General features: G+C 40.7%; 1 protein-coding gene across 5 annotated transcripts; it reads right to left on the reverse strand.

Annotated features, from left to right (window-relative positions):
- Positions 1-229: 229 nt before the first annotated feature.
- On the reverse strand, positions 230-16,086 carry slitrk3a (SLIT and NTRK-like family, member 3a). Of its 5 annotated transcripts, XM_085917219.1 has the most exons (4): positions 15,497-16,086; positions 7,248-7,491; positions 5,907-5,993; positions 230-4,434 (listed from the first exon to the last, which is right to left on the reverse strand). In XM_085917219.1, the coding sequence occupies exon 4, from the start codon at positions 4,374-4,376 to the stop codon at positions 1,668-1,670; it is 2,709 nt and encodes a 902-aa protein (XP_085773345.1). In that variant the 5' UTR covers positions 4,377-4,434; positions 5,907-5,993; positions 7,248-7,491; positions 15,497-16,086; the 3' UTR covers positions 230-1,667. The 5 variants fall into 5 exon arrangements, 4 of the variants coding, with proteins under 4 accessions (XP_085773345.1, XP_085773347.1, XP_085773349.1 ...); XM_085917221.1 differs by lacking the exon at positions 7,248-7,491; XM_085917223.1 differs by lacking the exons at positions 7,248-7,491; positions 15,497-16,086 and adding an exon at positions 6,419-6,998.
- Between the last annotated feature and the right edge of the window lie 1,535 nt (positions 16,087-17,621).

Below are 17,621 nucleotides of genomic sequence, written 5' to 3' on the forward strand. Positions count from 1 at the left end.
GATAGATAGATAGATAGATAGATAGATAGATAGATAGATAGATAGATAGATAGATAGATAGATAGATAGATAGATAGATAGATAGATAGATAGATAGATAGATAGATAGATAGATAGATAGATAGATAGATAGATAGATAGATTGCATCTTAATACTCCAGCTCACTCATTCTTTGACAGGTTACATCATTAAAAACTGAACACTGCCAATTGCCACGCGTACGTATATTTAGTTTAGTTTAGGCATCATTTTGCTTTTTCCCCAAGAAGATTAAACACGTAGAAAGACCAGTGTAGTATTGAAATAAATGTGATCAACCAACCCCAAAAATATGAAACATTTTTTTCTCCTTCAGTATCTCAGGAGCCTGAATTCTGTAGTATTTTGTGCAAAAATAAACAAGAAGAAAAGTAAAGGTGACTCAGTAATATATTTTTTAAAGATTGTGCATTGACTACCGTTTTGCTAGAAAAGAATCCAATTCAAGTGTAAATTAATTTCTAGTAAATTCTCCTGAACCCAAATCTAGTTTAAGATTCTACTTTGACCACAGGCATGCTTCGTGAACAATAACACAGACCAGTATTCCCCAACGCCCCTCAATGTCTCCTGACATCTGTTTGAAGTTTCTTTTTATTAAGAAGGCTATACCAGACGCATAATCACTGTACATTGATTTAACATTACCTTTACAATTAAAGTCTTCACTGAAATTACAGAATAAATATATGCACATTTTTTTCTTCAAATCTTCGTGTGAGAGAGAAAACATTAAAAGTGCCTCCTACAAAGCTGTTAGTGGGTGATGATGGGGCAAGGACAAGGGGGGGGGGCAAGGGCAGGATCCAGAGACACTTGTGTGGAGAGTGGAGGTTTAACAAAGTGCATGGAAATATCCAGAAAACCTTGAGCGTATTCTGATAATAATATTCACAAATGTTTTACCATCCGAGCCTCATTGGCGCATCCTTTATGAGAAGCACCCTGATAGAGACAGAAGTCATAATTAATGGTAACAACCATAGTCATAAGATATAAAAATTAAATAGAACACTGAACTGTTAATACGTTGCAGTATCTTTGTTCACAATGTGATGAATTGCAACCGCCTCAACGCCACCCCCCACCCCTCATCTTCCTGTACTGCAGCGAGTGCATGCAGCAAACTGCAGTTCGTATTCATATTTGTTTTATCCATCTTCCACTGATTTCCCATAGCCTTAATGTGCATGGCCTCCGGGTCTTTGTACATCCTAGTGAGGGGGTAAAAGAAGCAGAGAATAACCCTTCAATTCAGGGAGACGTCCTGCTCCCGTGTGTCGAGGGAATTCCATAAACAAAGGATTTCAGGATTGTGGTGTATATTTTTTTATTCCCCAGTGCCTCTCTTAGTCCTCTAATGCACTCCTCTCAGCAAGTAGATATATTTATATTATAAAAATAACAGATGCTGACATTGCTGGCTACTCTGAAAAAAAAGGCACTTGATTGAAACATCTGAGAACAACCTCTCCTCTGTAAAGATTTGGGCGGCACTGTAATATGTTTTATTTCATATCATGCTGCCTTGTTCAGATTGACTTTCTTCTAATATTCGTTTTGGGTGGTTGTGTTTTAAGGATAACAAAGTGATCATGTCAGGCCTTTCTCCTCTGAGCTACAAATGTTAAAACCGATACGATTTTTCCAACACTTCGAGGTAATCCGGCTTGGTTTGGAGTTTGGCCCTTAACTCCAGGTAATCGCTTTGGGACGGTTCGGGGTAGCAGCCTTTCCCCGCCGTGAAAAGCAAAGTCTCCTTCAGCCGAGCGTCCTGTTGCAAATCTGGGTACTGCATGCCAGGTGGGTGTGCATGTGCCACGTGCATGTCCTTGATTTTGGAAGCAGTCCCGTAAAGGCAGTCCACAAAACCGACAGTAGGCGTGGGCCTTTGACTGTCAATGACCGTAGGGCAGAGTCCACCGTTCTCATGAAGTCCTGCAAAGTCGGCTGTGGTGTGGTTGACACCGACGATGGTGTTGAGTTGAGAGTTGGAAACAGCCAGGCTCCACTCTCTTTCTTTCTCTAACAAGGTTCGATAGTTGTTGCTGCTACTGCTGCTGCCGTTGCCTTTCTTGGCTGAAAACTGCCCTCTGTCTTCATCTGATGGTGCTGGTATCTCCCCCTCTCGGGGCTTATAGATGGGGTTGTTACACATCTGAGTCACAGGGTGTGGGATGTAATCATAAACATGGCCATGGGAATGTGAGTGACTGGGATGAGTGTGCGTGTGCAAGCTGGAGGTTGGCTTCTCCAGTGTACTCGAGTTGCCGGCGCTGCTCTGCCTTGGCGCGTCCTCAAAAATCCTGCATTGCATCTGAATCCCTGTCAGATCCACCTCAGAACGCTTCCTGAAGGGCAGCTTCTTCCTTCGACGAAGAACAAAGGCAAACAGCCCGGCTGCTACAAACACAGCAGAGATGAAGAGGATGAGGAGGCTGAGGATGAGGACGGAGAGCGGAACTGCGTCTCTTCCACCTGCCTCCTCCATTCCAGTACTCCTGGTGGTGAGGTCATCGCCACCAGGCTGAGCAGGTAAGGAGCCTGAGGAATATTTAAGTTCAGGACAAAGTACCTCAACCTCTAATGAACGCAAATCCTTCCCAAAGGCAAACTCTGGCGTCTTGCAGATGACATCTCCAACCACAATGACAGAGGAGAGTTTTTCCAGCCATTGTTTGAGAGGGATGATATCGCAGGAGCACTCCCAGGGGTTTTGATGAAGGTCAACCTGGACAATAGAGGTCAGGTGCTCCAGGACTCCACGCACAGGCAGGGAAAAGAAATAATTGTTGCGGAGGTTGAGGCGAGCGAGGTTGGTGCCAGCGAAGACGTCATCGGGGAGGGAGCGCAGCAAGTTGTCATTGAGAAAAACCAGCTGCAGGTTGGGCATCAGGGAAAAGGCGTTTGGTTGTATCTCTCGTATAACATTATACTCAAAGTAGAGTAGGCTCAGCATCTGGAGTCCTCGAAACATCCCGGGGGTGAGCCTTTCGATGTCATTGCCATTCAGGTATAAACTTTTTAAGTTTGGCAGGTTGATGAAAGCGCCCTCCTGCACATAAGATATCCGGTTGTTGCCTAAATGCAATAAATCCAAACTCGAGAAGTTCCAGAAATCAGAACGGTAAATTTTCTGTATTAGGTTCCCGCTGAGATATAATTTCTTGGCATTGAGAGGCCTTGGCAAAAGGTCAGAGATGTTGTGAAAGCCTTTCTCTTTACAGTTCACTGTTAGGCCCAAGTCAGTGATGTGAAGGTTGCAAATACATCCGGCGGGACAAATTATCGGGATTGGAGGTCTTGTCTGATAGCCAGCAATGGGGGGCTGGTTGATGCCTGGGTAAATACTACGTGGTGTTGGGGGGTTCTTGGTGGGACGAGGTCGTTTTGTGGGCTTTATTGCAGAGGAAGCGGTGTTGTGAAAGGAGGAGAGCATGGAAGATGGTTTGGTAGGCCACGTGTTGTCATTGTTGAATGGGATGCGTGGAATTCCCAGTTTGGCCTCAATCTCAGAATCGGAGAGCAAAGGGCACAGCTCATTGCGCTTGATTTCCCGAAGGTCTTTTCCATGTAAATGGAACGGGTACTCGCATGTTATTTCGCCTACCAGAGCAGTATAAGGAATTCTCTCCAGCCAAGTCTTTAGCTGGACAATCTCACACACACAGTTCCAAGGATTCTCCTCCAGCTGAATTTCCATCAAGCTCCGCCCAACGTACTCCAACGTCCCTTTATAGGGCAACGTCTTTAGTCTGTTCCCCCTAAGGTCCAAATGTGTAAGCGAAACAGACCGGAAGAGATAATTGGGGAGCAGTGGAATCAGATTGTCATTTAGTATAAGTACTCTCAATTTGTGCAGGTGCCTGAATGCACCACTTTCAATCCTTTTGATAACATTGTAGTCTGCTTGGAGATACTCTAAACTCTCCAGTCCGAGGAATGTGTCATTCCGGAAAATCTCTAGTTTGTTCTCGTGCAAGAAAAGCCGTTTGAGTATTCCCAAGCCGTTGAATGCTCCAGGGTGGATATCTTGCAAGGCGTTATTACCGAGATTTATGGATATGGCGTTGTTTAGATGGAGAAAGCTGTTAAAGTAGAGCTTCCTCATAGAGTTTCTCTGCAGGTTGAGTTTGAATGGCCGGCTCCATATCTGAGCAATCTGGCTAACATTTGTAAATCCTTTGCTGTCACAGTGCACATGGAAGATGCCCTCTTTGACCTCGCAGTAGCAAGGCTCGAAGCACGGCTCATCGATCTCCTCCGAGTCCTCTAGTAATGGGATCGGGGTGGTCCATCCTAAGGCTATGGTGCTCAGCAAGGTAACCCACAGCATCCTCGCTGACACCAGATGGGTGAAGTCTGGACTCCAGGAAGAGAGCCACTTCACAGCACTGCAACAGAGAGAATGAGGGAGAATGAAAAGGCGGGTAGAAAGTAATACACAAACGCACACAAATCTGAAGAAATAAAGTTCGAGGTGAGGGACGTGGCAAGAATAGATTCGTCATGGTGAAATGGAAAAGCACTTGCAAATGAACTCCACCGAATGATACACTAACACAGGAGACTTCTTGATATGTTGCCACGGTACTTCAAACAAAGTGAGCTGAGTAGACTTGGAACGGGGATGCGATATCCATGCGAGAGAAACAAATCTCCCAAGCGTTAGCATCACCGAGCAGACCCAGGTCCATTTATAATACAGAAGATATGCTGCTAAGGTTGTAATAAATCACCTCAGAGATGCTTATCGCTATGAATAAACAATGGCAACAGCAGGTGGGTGAGGTTAGCAGCAAGAGGAGACACCGTCCCCCTGGTGTATTTATTACATAACAGGAGACTCAGTCACCTTCTTAAGTAATGAGAGCAGTGAAAGCTACACTGCAAACCCAAAGTGCTGAACGAACTTAAATAGTCAGAATCAAAAACAGAATAAATCCCAGATATCGTATGACGATCCATGAGTATATAGGAGACATGCATAAAGGCGTAATAATTCAATAAGAAAAATAAAACTAATCTAACAAATAGAATAAAAAAAAATAGAAAATGTAGGATTAAAATTAAGACAAAACTGGAAACAAATAAAAAAATATAATAGAAAAATAAAATGGTTTCACCGTGAATGATCACACTAGAAAATGAATGTGAAATTAACTACATCAATTTGGAGGTTAAAATATAACCTTTCATTGGTTGTTAATGCAAATAATGCCGCGTGCACACGCACACGAACCCACACACGCACACACATACACGCACATGTCCATGCGCGCAGTTTTTCTCTGCCCTCACTGACGGCATTTTCGTTTAGGTGAGAAGTCTTTTCAGGACGACTCATGTTTGAGGAAACAAAAAGATTGGGGGTACATACTGATAATTTGTTCATTATCCAAAATAAAAAGATTATTAATATTTTAATCTGTCGTCTTGGTAACTGGTTTAAAAATCAAAATTCAGCACATAAGTAATGTTCCATTCAATGACGCACACACCGACTCGGGGAACTGTCCGTTCAACCGTGGGTGCTGAAATCCAGTGAAGTCTTTGGCGGAACAAATCCGCTGTCCGCGGTTCTGATTTAAAGAGCAAAAATAAAGAAAAAAGAACGAATGAAGGCAAACGAGGGGAACCTTCAGTGAAAGCAGCGATTGAAGAGAAAATTGTTAGGACGTATTCCGTGGAAAAGCCACCCAAAAATAACCAAATAAAAGTAATCCAATATCATCATTGTGTAATATCTTGTGATTCCTCGATTTCCTTCCTTTTTTAAAAATATTTTTATGTTTATGAAATAAAATTCAATTTATTTATTTGTTAATTTTAAATAATTAAAGTCAATTGGAATTGGTATACATACTTAGTTTAGAGGGATTGCCACTTCTTCATTCTCCTGTGGGGTGTTCTGTTGTGTCCCGCAATGTCCTGCTCACTGTCCGATGCCGGGCTGCGGGGGAAAAAAGAAACAGAACCAGAAGTGGAGGTGAGAAAAGCGTTGGAGAGCAAATAGACGGAGCAGATATGGAATGCAGAGTAGGGATCGACTTGGAGTAGAAGAGAATGTGGCATTGATTGAAAGTAAAACAACACGCACTTCAGTTGAAAATGCTGAATACTTTATATTAGAATGCAACAAAAGGTATTTGCATTAGCCCTGCCAAATCTTCTCTTTAACTGAAAGCACTGAGTTCAATCTAGCAGAGAGCATCGCGCTCGTGGAAAGAGATGCCAAGCATAATGCAGCAACATTTGGCCGTGGTTGACGTGCTGAAAAGAACACAACTATTCCACCATCATGTTAAAGTTAACACAGATGCATGCATGACAAAGACAACTGCAAACACATTTACAGCATACGATCAGCAAACTCACCTTAGGTTTGTGCTGCAGCTGGGAAGCATTGGGGGATATAATAGCAGTACTAATACAAAAAGAAAAAAACGGAGGAACAATACTTTGATTGTTAGTTTTCGCTCTCTTTCTTCCCCATCTCCCACTTTCTATCTCCTTACCCTCTCCCCGTGGCTGAGGCTAAAGGAGACGAGGAAGAGGAAAGATGAAGACGTGAGAGGAATGTGAAATCTCTCCCTCGCTCTCCGATGACTCTGACTCTCTCCCCTTCTTCTTCCCACTCTCCTGTGTGTGCTTAAAATGCAAGTCCTCGAGTCCAGCCCGTCCTGACTCTTCCTCCTCCTCCTCCTCCGCCGCCTCCCGGGTGAGCGCGCTCGACGACTGCGCAGCCGGGTGACAATACTCTCCTCAGGACCGTGCCCTCGTTACGGTTGGAGCAATACGCAGCAGGAATGTGGACGGATTGCTCGGCTGCCTTTATTTAGTTTCATTTGCCCCCCGCAAGCTGCCTCGCTTTCTTTTCCACGCATCCAAAAAATGCCTGCTGTCGTGCGTCACAGGAGTGATGAAGAGGGACTGAGCGAGCCGGAGAGGTGGAGGGAGGGAAAGGGTGAGAGACGCAGAGAAGAGAGATAGGGAGTGAAAGAGAGGAGGAGGAAGAGGAGAAGGTGGGGGAAAGAATGATGGAGACCATTTGGAATCTTGGGTGAGAAGATGTTTTTGTGCGCCACGCCAAAGAAATAAAGATAATGTGATATAGGTGTGAGTGAGACTGGCAGAGCTGTGTATGACATTTGAAGTGCAAAAAGACATTGTTCTGTTTATTTCACTACTGAGAATAGATATTTACTAGTTTGGCATTCCATCCAAAATCGCCCAACTCCTCTGTGATGACGACAGCAGGTGATCACGACTATTTAAAGCAAGAAGGGAGAGGCGTATTCACACTCTGTGCTTCCCCCCTCCTTTCTCGATCTGCTTGCCTTCCCGCGTCTCGCCTGCAGCGGGCAACACGCGTCCGTTCTTTGGTAGCAGCAGCAGCAGCACCAACGGGAGCCAAAGCACAGACTGAGACAACGTCACCTCAACCAGCTCTGCAAAGACAAACGTGGTATCACGTATCCCTCGACATGCAAATTGTGGCGGTCCTCACATTTGTGCTGATGTAGGATTACAGATATTTTGTTTGACAATATAAAAAGACCCTGGTAAAAGTAGAAGTGGTTAGGTTACTGAGTCAACTCATTGACTTTCAGTAAAAAAGATGAGATGCATTAAAGTACAAAAGCAAAAAGTAGAAATTATGTTTTATTGTCAGTTGTATACATTGTCAATATCAATTTTGATAACCTGGCACAACAAAATACAAAACTTATCTGCACACAAAATAGTTTCCCTCTTGTATCATTAAGAAAAAATAAAATCACGATCAAAACTTATATTCATAGCTTGGCAAGTATGTGAACTGAGCAATAAAAAATGTTGAGTTTGTTTATGATACCTACAAAATTACAAATTACCTGATGATCTGTTCTTTCAGACTAGATGGATATTTTTGACCACCAAGAGCTGGTGGCTTTTAGGCTGGCACAGCACAAATCATTGTGTTGCCATAATATCAAAGAATTCTCTCAAACAAGGCCATGGATATGAAATATCTCTCCAATTGTTTTGCCATTGTCATTAATGCTTCCCCTACTCCATATCACTGCTGTTCCGCTTATTTTGCTGTCGTATAAGGTCTCAATCAATCAATATCTAACTGCAAGTAACTCTCTCTCAAGTTACGTCTTTTTTTATGTTGTGTCATTGTCCAAAAAGAGACTGCTCTTTTCCACCTAAGAGCTGGGAAAATCTCTGAAGTCCTTGGAACGAAAAGAGCATAAAATTATATGATCATTGAGGTCAAACATCCAATGAATTTTGGGGCAACACCCAGCTGGTTTGATGGTTCCCTTTAGCCCACCCGAGAAGACGGGCAGCGGACGTGATATTTCAGAGAAGCATTTGTGAGCAGCTGCTGGTCGACAAAAACTGACATTCTTTCTTTATGAAAAGCCATCGTTCACTCCCTCAGTCTGACAGCTAATGTCACACAGAATGACATGGGGTCACTCAAAAGCATTCATTCAACACAGAGAACATGCTGTATATACTGTAGGTTGGCATTTGTCACAATGAAGAACTTGTGACCCGAAATGTTAAAGCTAATTATAAAGACTGGCATTTTGTGATTTTGGCAGCCGTTGCGGAAAATGGACATACGAGTATCAGTTCAAAATGCCAGAAGAAAACAAAATTAAGCAGTTGGACTGTCACAGCCGTTTTGTGATGATATTGTGATGAAAATTAATAACCTGAATGGGCTCTGATGAGCAACCTTCATTGTTGCATCCTTTATCTCATCTTGTTTTTTGATTCCACTTTGATGCTCAGTGGGCTCCACAAAGTGAAAAAATACTGGCTGGAACACTGTTGCGATTTCAGCATGAAACAAGGATCCCACAGAGTACAACTTTTTCAAAACACTGATCTCATTCTTTCACTCACTCCAGCAAACATTTGACCTCATGTAAGCGTTGGAATGTAAATCGACTGGGTTCTTTGCGGGTTTTATCCTTTTTTTCTTCCAGTAGGCATACGCACCCTAACTCCCTATTGAGTGTGTTATGTGTGAAATATTAAGTGTCGACTTGAACAAAGCAGGTGTTAATTGAGCTTTTCAGGGCATCTTAGGTGCAGCAATGTGAAGGCTCATGTTTGTCACCATGGCGACCAAAATACATTGAAAACAACATGGATGGAACCCTAACATGAAATGTAGCACGGTAAAATGTTAACTGTGCTGAAAATCGTCCCTCTGTTATTTCTATGGCAGAGATTGTATTTGTTTGATACAGAGACAGATGTAGAAATTACTGCTAGTTGCAATGCTTGCATAGTTTTGGACTAATAATGAAATTGCTAGAGGAGATAGACTAAAAACCCTTCCATTTAAACTTGTAATGGTCTCCATTAAAAGTTTTCCACTTCTTGTTATCAAGCGGACAGTTAGCTTGACTATATCAGAGTCACAATGTCTGAATGTTCTTGTTTACTTCCTGGTCTGGCTGCCACTCCACAGAAGCAGCTGTCTGCTCTCTCTACCTGATGATCGCCTTACTTTCCTACCTGTCGATGTCGTCAATTCTAACTGAATTTGTTGAAGAAAACCAGGATAATCAGAAGACGATGCTAAAAAGAGTGGAACAGGGAGTGGATTTGTGCACGTCAGTTTCATCGCTGCTTAGTCTGTGGCTAGTCGCTATCTGTTATGAGTCATTAAAAAGCATGACATAATTTCATTAATGAGAAGCATGTGCTTTTTCATTATTCAGTTTGTTATTCAAAGCAAAGAATGTCTGACATTATGACTGACAGCTGCAAGACATGGAAAGCCAGGCCTTCTGGAGCATTGGAAGAAAGCCGAGAATTGTATTTGTTGCTGCATGATCTTTCTAAACCGTCTTTGCATGGCCTGGCCTTGAATTTCTAGCCTGGATCACAATGAAAATACCGATATGCTCTGTGTGAAAAGAACACGAAGGAGAGGGAAAATGTGACAACTAAAGGTAGGACAATAGGGTAAGTCACGATTCAATATTGTGACGATTGTGGCCCACAAACAATTTCATGATACACAATATCTACGATATTGGCAATATTCCGTCAGAATTTTTTGACAAAAATATATCATGACATATGTAACTCAAAGAGAAAAAAAATTAGCCATGAAAATGAAATACCAAACGTTTTCACAATGTACTAAGAAACATGCATCGTGTGTCACTTTGTTTGAGCCTCGTGAATATAAACGCTGCACAGCTGGGAAAATTAAACATTAATTACATGTTTTATGTTCACCAGGACAGTCCAGTGCATTCCGATATTAAAGTCAATAGCAATTTAATTTTGCATAGTACATCACTGGCGTCTTGTAAATGTAAATTTTATGTGCAGGAAAAGAAGTGTTAAGCCAGTTGGTGAATGGGGTCTTGGACAAAAGAGCAACCAAAGATAAGAAATGAGCGAGACGGCACTTTCTTTTATCTATTGACCTCCTGAAAATACACACTGGCATTGAAAATTTGAAAGCCAGATCATTGTCTCAGTAGCACTGCTCTATCACAGTATATTTCCTCTATACCTCAGGAGTGGTCTTTGAGTTAAAAGTATGGAATATGAAAGCAGCTGAAAAAAAAAAAGTTTGCTTTGAGTGTCTTGCATTATTCGAAGCTCGAGTTTAATGATTGAGTTGACACCGGCACAGACAGACACACTTATTATGTTCAAGCAATGTTTTTCATTTAAATAGATATCTTATGTATTAGTTTAATAAGGTCAAAGTCATACAGCAACATTTCAAATGTGTATCATGAGTTCTTTGAACACTGTGCCAGGTCTGATTTTTTTTTTTAGTAGCATAGTAGTTTAGCGTACTTTGCTATGTAGGTAGCGACACTTTAAAACAATAAATTCACACATTTACTCAAACATGTCAGTGCAAACAGTCATTGTTTGCACTGGAGGTATTGCAGCTTGAAATGGTTTCCAATTGATTTGAACAATTGGAAAGGGCCACGGACACTGAACTGCAAAATAAATTAACTTGGACCTTTTTTTTCTATAGTTAATTGAATGGATGAGGACATTAATCTTATATGATTTGTATGTCCTAACCACAAGGACTGTCCTGTTAATACATCATAGTCAATGTGTCTGCACCCTGCATGTGTCCAAGCTTTGTTTATCTCCGGGGCAATCTTGCTGCCAGCGATGATGATCTTGCCAATAGCCCATGTGGAACATGCTCACACACACATGGTCATGTCTATGATTCTAGCCTAAAGCCATTTCTGCTTTCCTAGCCTCAAACTGTCTGAGCAAAAATACCCATGCCACGACTGCTCGGGAACCTCATTTCAACAGACTGTTTTCTTCCCAGGAGACATATGTATGTGTGGCAAGCAGGAACTATAGGTTGCTGGCTCATCTGTTTTTTTTTTTTCATGGCAAAGACGCAACAGAATAAATAGAAAGATGAGGATGACAGGATAAGTATCATGGTGAGGTCTGGAAAACATCAAATATGCTCACATGCACTTACGAGAAGAAAAGAATCGTAATGCTTTGGAAATTTAAAGTGATGTTGTCAACTAATGTCAAAGTGAGACATCTGAGGTTAATGGAGCAATTTTTGTACCGGATAAATAATTTGAAAATGTTTTCGGGGCTTCATATTATATTATTAACTATTTTCAGAACTTTTTCTTTCACTTTTTGCAGCGTTGACAGTTAATCCCCTGAGCTCTAAAATGCAAACAAAAGGCAAGGCACGTGACAAACCTCAAAATATTGCAGTGCAAGTACAGCCTTGATGCATTACAGTTATCTAGGTGAAGTTAGTCACGGACTCTTAAAAACATCATTAATTATCTTTTCCTTAGCTATGAATATAGTTTACAATTTAATGGGGTGATCCTTCAAAGTAACATTAAAAAAAAAAAAACTTGCTTTCTTCTTTTTGAGGGACATTGCCAAACCGCAATAACCAAAAAGTTGCATCCTCAATAGATTGCGGTTAAAGCTTGAATTGATCACACTGGAAGCAGAGGTGTCGAATACAGGTCCAGAAACAGAAACCCTCCACAATTTCAGTTTACTAATAGTGGCAACTGAAGAGTAAATATCAAGGTGAAGGTGAACAAGCTAAATAGAGGTTCCCAAAGTGAACATGATAGTGATATAGCAAAAGGAGCATGAAATAGGCGAGTAATAAGATGAGGGAGAAATGATAAAAAAGACTCTGTTAGGTATAATGATTAACCAGACTTGTCCTGTTCCCACAACATTGTAAACAGAGTGCTAAAGACCCCCTGCTCTGATTTGACCAGATACCTGGGGTTCACCAAACCTGTCCACGCCCACCTCCACTCTGCTTTCTCTCAATAAATATGCCCTTGCAAGAAGTCTGTCAGACTGCTTTCAAGCATCTCTGTACCACACAGGGAGCTGATGGCATCTTCACTTGCAAGCGTAAAATGGCCAAACTGTCTCACGTGTGGTTCTTGCAAAGGACTCCTATCATGAACAGTGAATTCTATGAGTGTGTTAGTGGTGTCTTTTTTAGTCCCTTTATTGTAAAATTCCACTTGGATTCCAGTTTTTCATAAAGGGGAATGAACAGGAAGAACTGGGTCAACTATATGACCTCTATGAGGCAAAAGTAGTTTAGGCTTTGGACATTTTTGGACTGATCTACAAGGATAAAAATAACTCCGTTATAAACATACCAGCAGCAAAATAAACATAAAAAAGCAAACATATCAAATGTCAGTTTGTTTTGAGCTCTGCAAAGAAAAGCCAAACAAGTCCATTGAACAATGCTTCACCCTTAGGACTAATTAAATGTTGCCTACAGTAAATTGTGTCAGGTGTCATTATCCAACAACAGTGACCTCTGACCTCTGACAAACATTTGGAAATATTTTAGAAACGTTTCCCATAAAAATGGAAGTGATTATAACTGTATGGGGCATTGCTATACACGTTCTCTTTCTTTGTCCCAATATTTTGGTTCATGTGGTTTCGTACCGCAGCCCTTCATTTGGCAAGAAGCTGTATATGGAAACTTAATTGGTGTTTTTAAAGAATATTGTCCCTTGAAGTGTGTAATTTCTCTCCAGAACCAACAAACAATTCTCATGTTGAAGTTATATGTCAGCGACTTACATTTGGATTGAATGTGACATTAGTATCAGCAGAATATTGTATAAAAGACTGTATATCAGGGATCAATCAAGCTCACTTGAGGGTTTTGTTGCAAACACTGGATCATCAATACAAGTGAAAAATTATTTGTTGGCTTCACCGACCAGTCATTTTTTTTGGCAGCGAAAATGTGATAGATTTTTGTTGTCACTTTGTAAGATGAGTTGGACGGCCATGTATGATGGACTGACTGGGATGCCTGACGATGCTTACGATAACTTTTGAATTTGTTTTCTGCCTTGCTCAGACAGTAAATAAGAAAGAGACAAGGACTTTTGCTTTATCGAGCATCCCAACGTTTTACAATATTTCACAGTCAACAAACCTTGTAGAGTTTGAATAAGGTCATGGATTGTTGTTTAATTCCAAAGTACAACCACACAGACGTCATAAAGACAACAATTTTCACTTGTGTGCTTGTTGGAGGCAGTGATGTTACATTTCCACTGACGTAGGTAAATCTCTCCATTTGTGCTTTAGTTTAGTGGTAATATGTATTCAAAACCATATTGCAGCTACATCGTAGCACAAATTTTGGCTTTTTGGTGGAAAACAGCCTTCAGTACTCCCTGACCAAACAAAAGTGTTTGGTTTTCTTTCATACACTGACCAGCATGTCCTCTTTATCATCCAGGAAATATGGCTTCCTTAGATACATCATATTAATTTTATTACTTTTTTACCATATATTGGCGAAGCATTACCTACATTTGTGATACACATTTATGACAGAAACTAATTGTTGAAGACTCACATTTCTCTTTTACCGAAATACCTTGAAACATGAATTCAGTCAGAAACACTGTGTTCAGATTAAAATAATTCTAATGGATTTATTTTACATAGAATAGAAAACAATCTATCCTTCAAAGTGTAAGGCATTTTCAAACTGGAAAATGGGCTTTATCTTTTTCAAAGATTGTGATGACATTCACAAGTTATGAGAAAACTCCATGTTCAATGATTTCCACATTTTTTTGACTAGTATAACTTCATGAATAGTTTACATACTATAGGTGTGTCAGGCAGAATTTGTGTGAATGAAAACTTGTCCAGGTGCTTAAAAAAACACTTCTGCACAAACAGGAGAAACAAGCCTTTTCAGAACTTCAACGTTAACACACTGAGCATTTCCAATAGAGTTCAGATGGCAAAACACTTCACCATTCACCGTGTTCACAGTACCATTCACCTTGTTTCTAGCAACTACTGGGACAATATAACTGAGTTCAGTGTGAACTCCACATTTTGCCCAAAGCCAGCCAGTGATAGGCTTCGGCTCAACTCATACTCAAATGAGGACACAATAGCCTTTAGAAATGGATGAAATTGCATCAGTGAATTACTGCTCTCTGCATTCAATATAAAAAAACAAAATACAAAAAAAACAGCCCAAAATGTTCAATTTGACTTGGCACAGTCACATTGCCAGGTTTGACCAGGCTTGGATGGAGTATTACTGCAATGATGTTGAACAAATTGTACAGTTTGTGCAGATCACATGTCAGTTTGTCCCATGGTCGCTGTATGACTCCATATTTGAATTTAACTTAGTAAATTTGCTCTACAAGAACCAGTAGTTGCTTTTCTATTCAAAGCACTCTTCCTGCTCTTGCACTCTTGAACATGAGGCTAAGAATCCAATCTCCAGGGACGAGGAGAGTAAATGGCAATTTGAGCTGCAGCACTTTGCCAGTAGATTGTGTGGATTATGTGTGCTCTTTCGGCTTTGTTGCAGGTCTGCAACAAAGTCAAACAGACAGCGTGATGGACAGAGAAAATAACAAAAATGACACGACGGACAGCAGACTGACAACCCAGAATCGTGGCTTTAAAGGATCTGACGAGGTGCTGGGAGAACTTGTCTAAGACTATACTAAACTTTATTAAGTTGACCAGCAGAGACACTACTGTGTAAGTGTAGAATGACCCGAGTGTTAAACACAGCTTTCATGTAAATATTGCTGGCAGGCTAAAACCTCATCAGTCACATCTTGGTGAAGTTCAAGAGACAGATTTGAAGAATATGCATGTGTTGGAATGGCCCAGTTAAAGTCCATACCTAAATTCTATTGCGGATCTGCGGCACAACTTGAACATTGATCGAAACATCTTCTCAGAAGATAAAAAAAAGTCACATTTTTGTGGTCCAGCTAGCTGGACCTTTGAAAGCTTTGAAACACTCCCATTGCTGATCAAATTTAACATTGACCAGAATTTCTGATTCTGTAGGGTCTAAGCAAATAATATTAATATGATAAATGTAATCGAACAAAAAGATCTACATACCTGAAGTAGAAGCAATGCAGCGAAGAGAAAAGTCACAAAATGAAGCAACTTGATTGTTGAGGATAAATGAATACCATTTCATGGAGCAAATTTTACAATTTAACTTGTCAGTGTTTCTTGTAGTGTTTACCAGAAAAAAAAGCCTTGCTGGCCTTGACCCCACCACTGATAACTGTAAACTGGTTCCCTGTTACTCTTTGTTCTGCCTCAACCAATAACCTGTGGCAGCCGCACAAAATGATCAAGAGGGGTCTGGTTGGTGTTAGACTTGTAGGCTTGGCGACTCACCCGATTCAAGACAGAACAAATTTATTCAGCAAGCTGACAAAGCCTGTAAATTGTGTACTTTGAGCTCAGCTTTCTATTGGCATTGGCACTGATGTCACTTTCAAGCCAGTTTGTTCCCCTACATCCCAAATTATATCATTTATGGTAGCGGGGCGTACCCCCAACTTGGAGCATAAATAGTTGGGTTTTCCACACCAGCTCAGTTTGATCTGTCCTAAACCAAGCCTTGTTATATGAAGTGAAATATGAGTGATTCTCAAACAACCAGAACTAATGTCCTGAGGAAAATAAAACTCTGTTAAAAATGGGCTGCATGCATGCAAATAAACAATGGCACACTCCATGAAAATCTTTTTGAGGCATTGTCATCCTGCAAACTGACTTCACCTGTTGAGAGGCGTGATTAGCACTTGTAGGGGTCTTGTAATTGGACACTGCAGTATCCAGTGCAGAACGGCCATTAGAGCTCCAAGCAGGATTTAGCCATGATGATCCACACAAATCTAATCCGTTATTACACAGACACAGTTTTACACATCAAAAGCCCAGCGTGGCAAAACGTGATCAAAAAGTTATGTCATCGATGGTCACAATCGGATTTTAGGAGTAAATTCAGCCTGAAAATCCCACATATTTTATTTAAGTAGAATCACTTTATTTCAAAGTGTTCACTATTGTTTTATTTTTCCTGTTAAATTTATTATTCCCCCTCCCCCTCATCACCACCCTGACACTTGAGGAGACGCTATCAAGCAAGATGAGTAAGGTATGCAGATGAGAAGAATCATTTTTATATTGTGCTTTTGTGAGTTGTCACCTCAAACTGACTATGTGGGGTGGTGATGTATTTTTCTTTTATATATATTTTTTAAATAATCCTAATTTAGAGAGAGAGGAGGGGTGACATTCAAGTTTGTCATTCACTTTGCTTTGATTCTGCCACACAATAGACATGCCGGTACAAGGACAAAGAGAAAGCAGGGTGAATTCTGTATAGGTGAGCTTGCTGTGTGACATGATAATCAGTATGTCTCATGTTCTTCAAAAGAATGAGAAAATCCCTCTGGGGAAGGGGCTGTACAGCCATGCATGTGTGAGTTCAAGGGTATGACTTTATTAGGGAAATTCATCTGTTCGGGTTATCGCTCTCTTTCATTAAGCCTCTATCATATCAACTTCTGACATCTGCTGACGTGAGTGATGGGAATCCTCGGCATGGCATTGTACAGCAGCACTTTAACGTGTGCATTAACTTTGGTTGAGGCTGAATGTAATCTAATACCATGTAGATTGTTAATTGTTAACTCACCAGATATTTTATTGGATCACCGCTAAGATTGAGTACAAGCTTACAACCTCAACCCAGTTTAAGAACTGTAAAAAAACGTGCTGCATTTACAAAGTTTTAGTAATAATACTTCATTATGCCACATTAGCTGTGTATTCATTTATATACTGAGCAACATGTCTGTTAATTTTGGAATCAAGTTACATGAATACCCATTTCATGTCATTATAATCATTATTAGTCTTAATGAGGCAGGCCAATAGCTAAGGCGTGTAGTGTGCTTTCACTTTTTCACTTCCCAGTTTATTCAGATGTCTCATTCTACATTTAGATAATAATTTGCCTCAATTAGGCTAGTATTTTGAGTTTGTGTGACATAAGACTAATGCAGGAGATTTTTTTTTTCTTGTTAAAGTGTGAAAACACGGTACTGTTCTGTCAGTTTTTATTCAGGGCTTTGTCTTGTCAAAACATTTGCCTAAAAAGTCACTGGTCTTGCAAAGAGGATGAGACACTATCTGGCAGAAAGTGAAAGGGGTTCATTGTCTG

This window comes from Syngnathus leptorhynchus, chromosome 7 (assembly GCF_054491065.1).
Source record: "Syngnathus leptorhynchus isolate UIUO chromosome 7, UIUO_Slep, whole genome shotgun sequence".
NCBI classification, from domain to species: Eukaryota; Metazoa; Chordata; class Actinopteri; order Syngnathiformes; family Syngnathidae; genus Syngnathus; species Syngnathus leptorhynchus.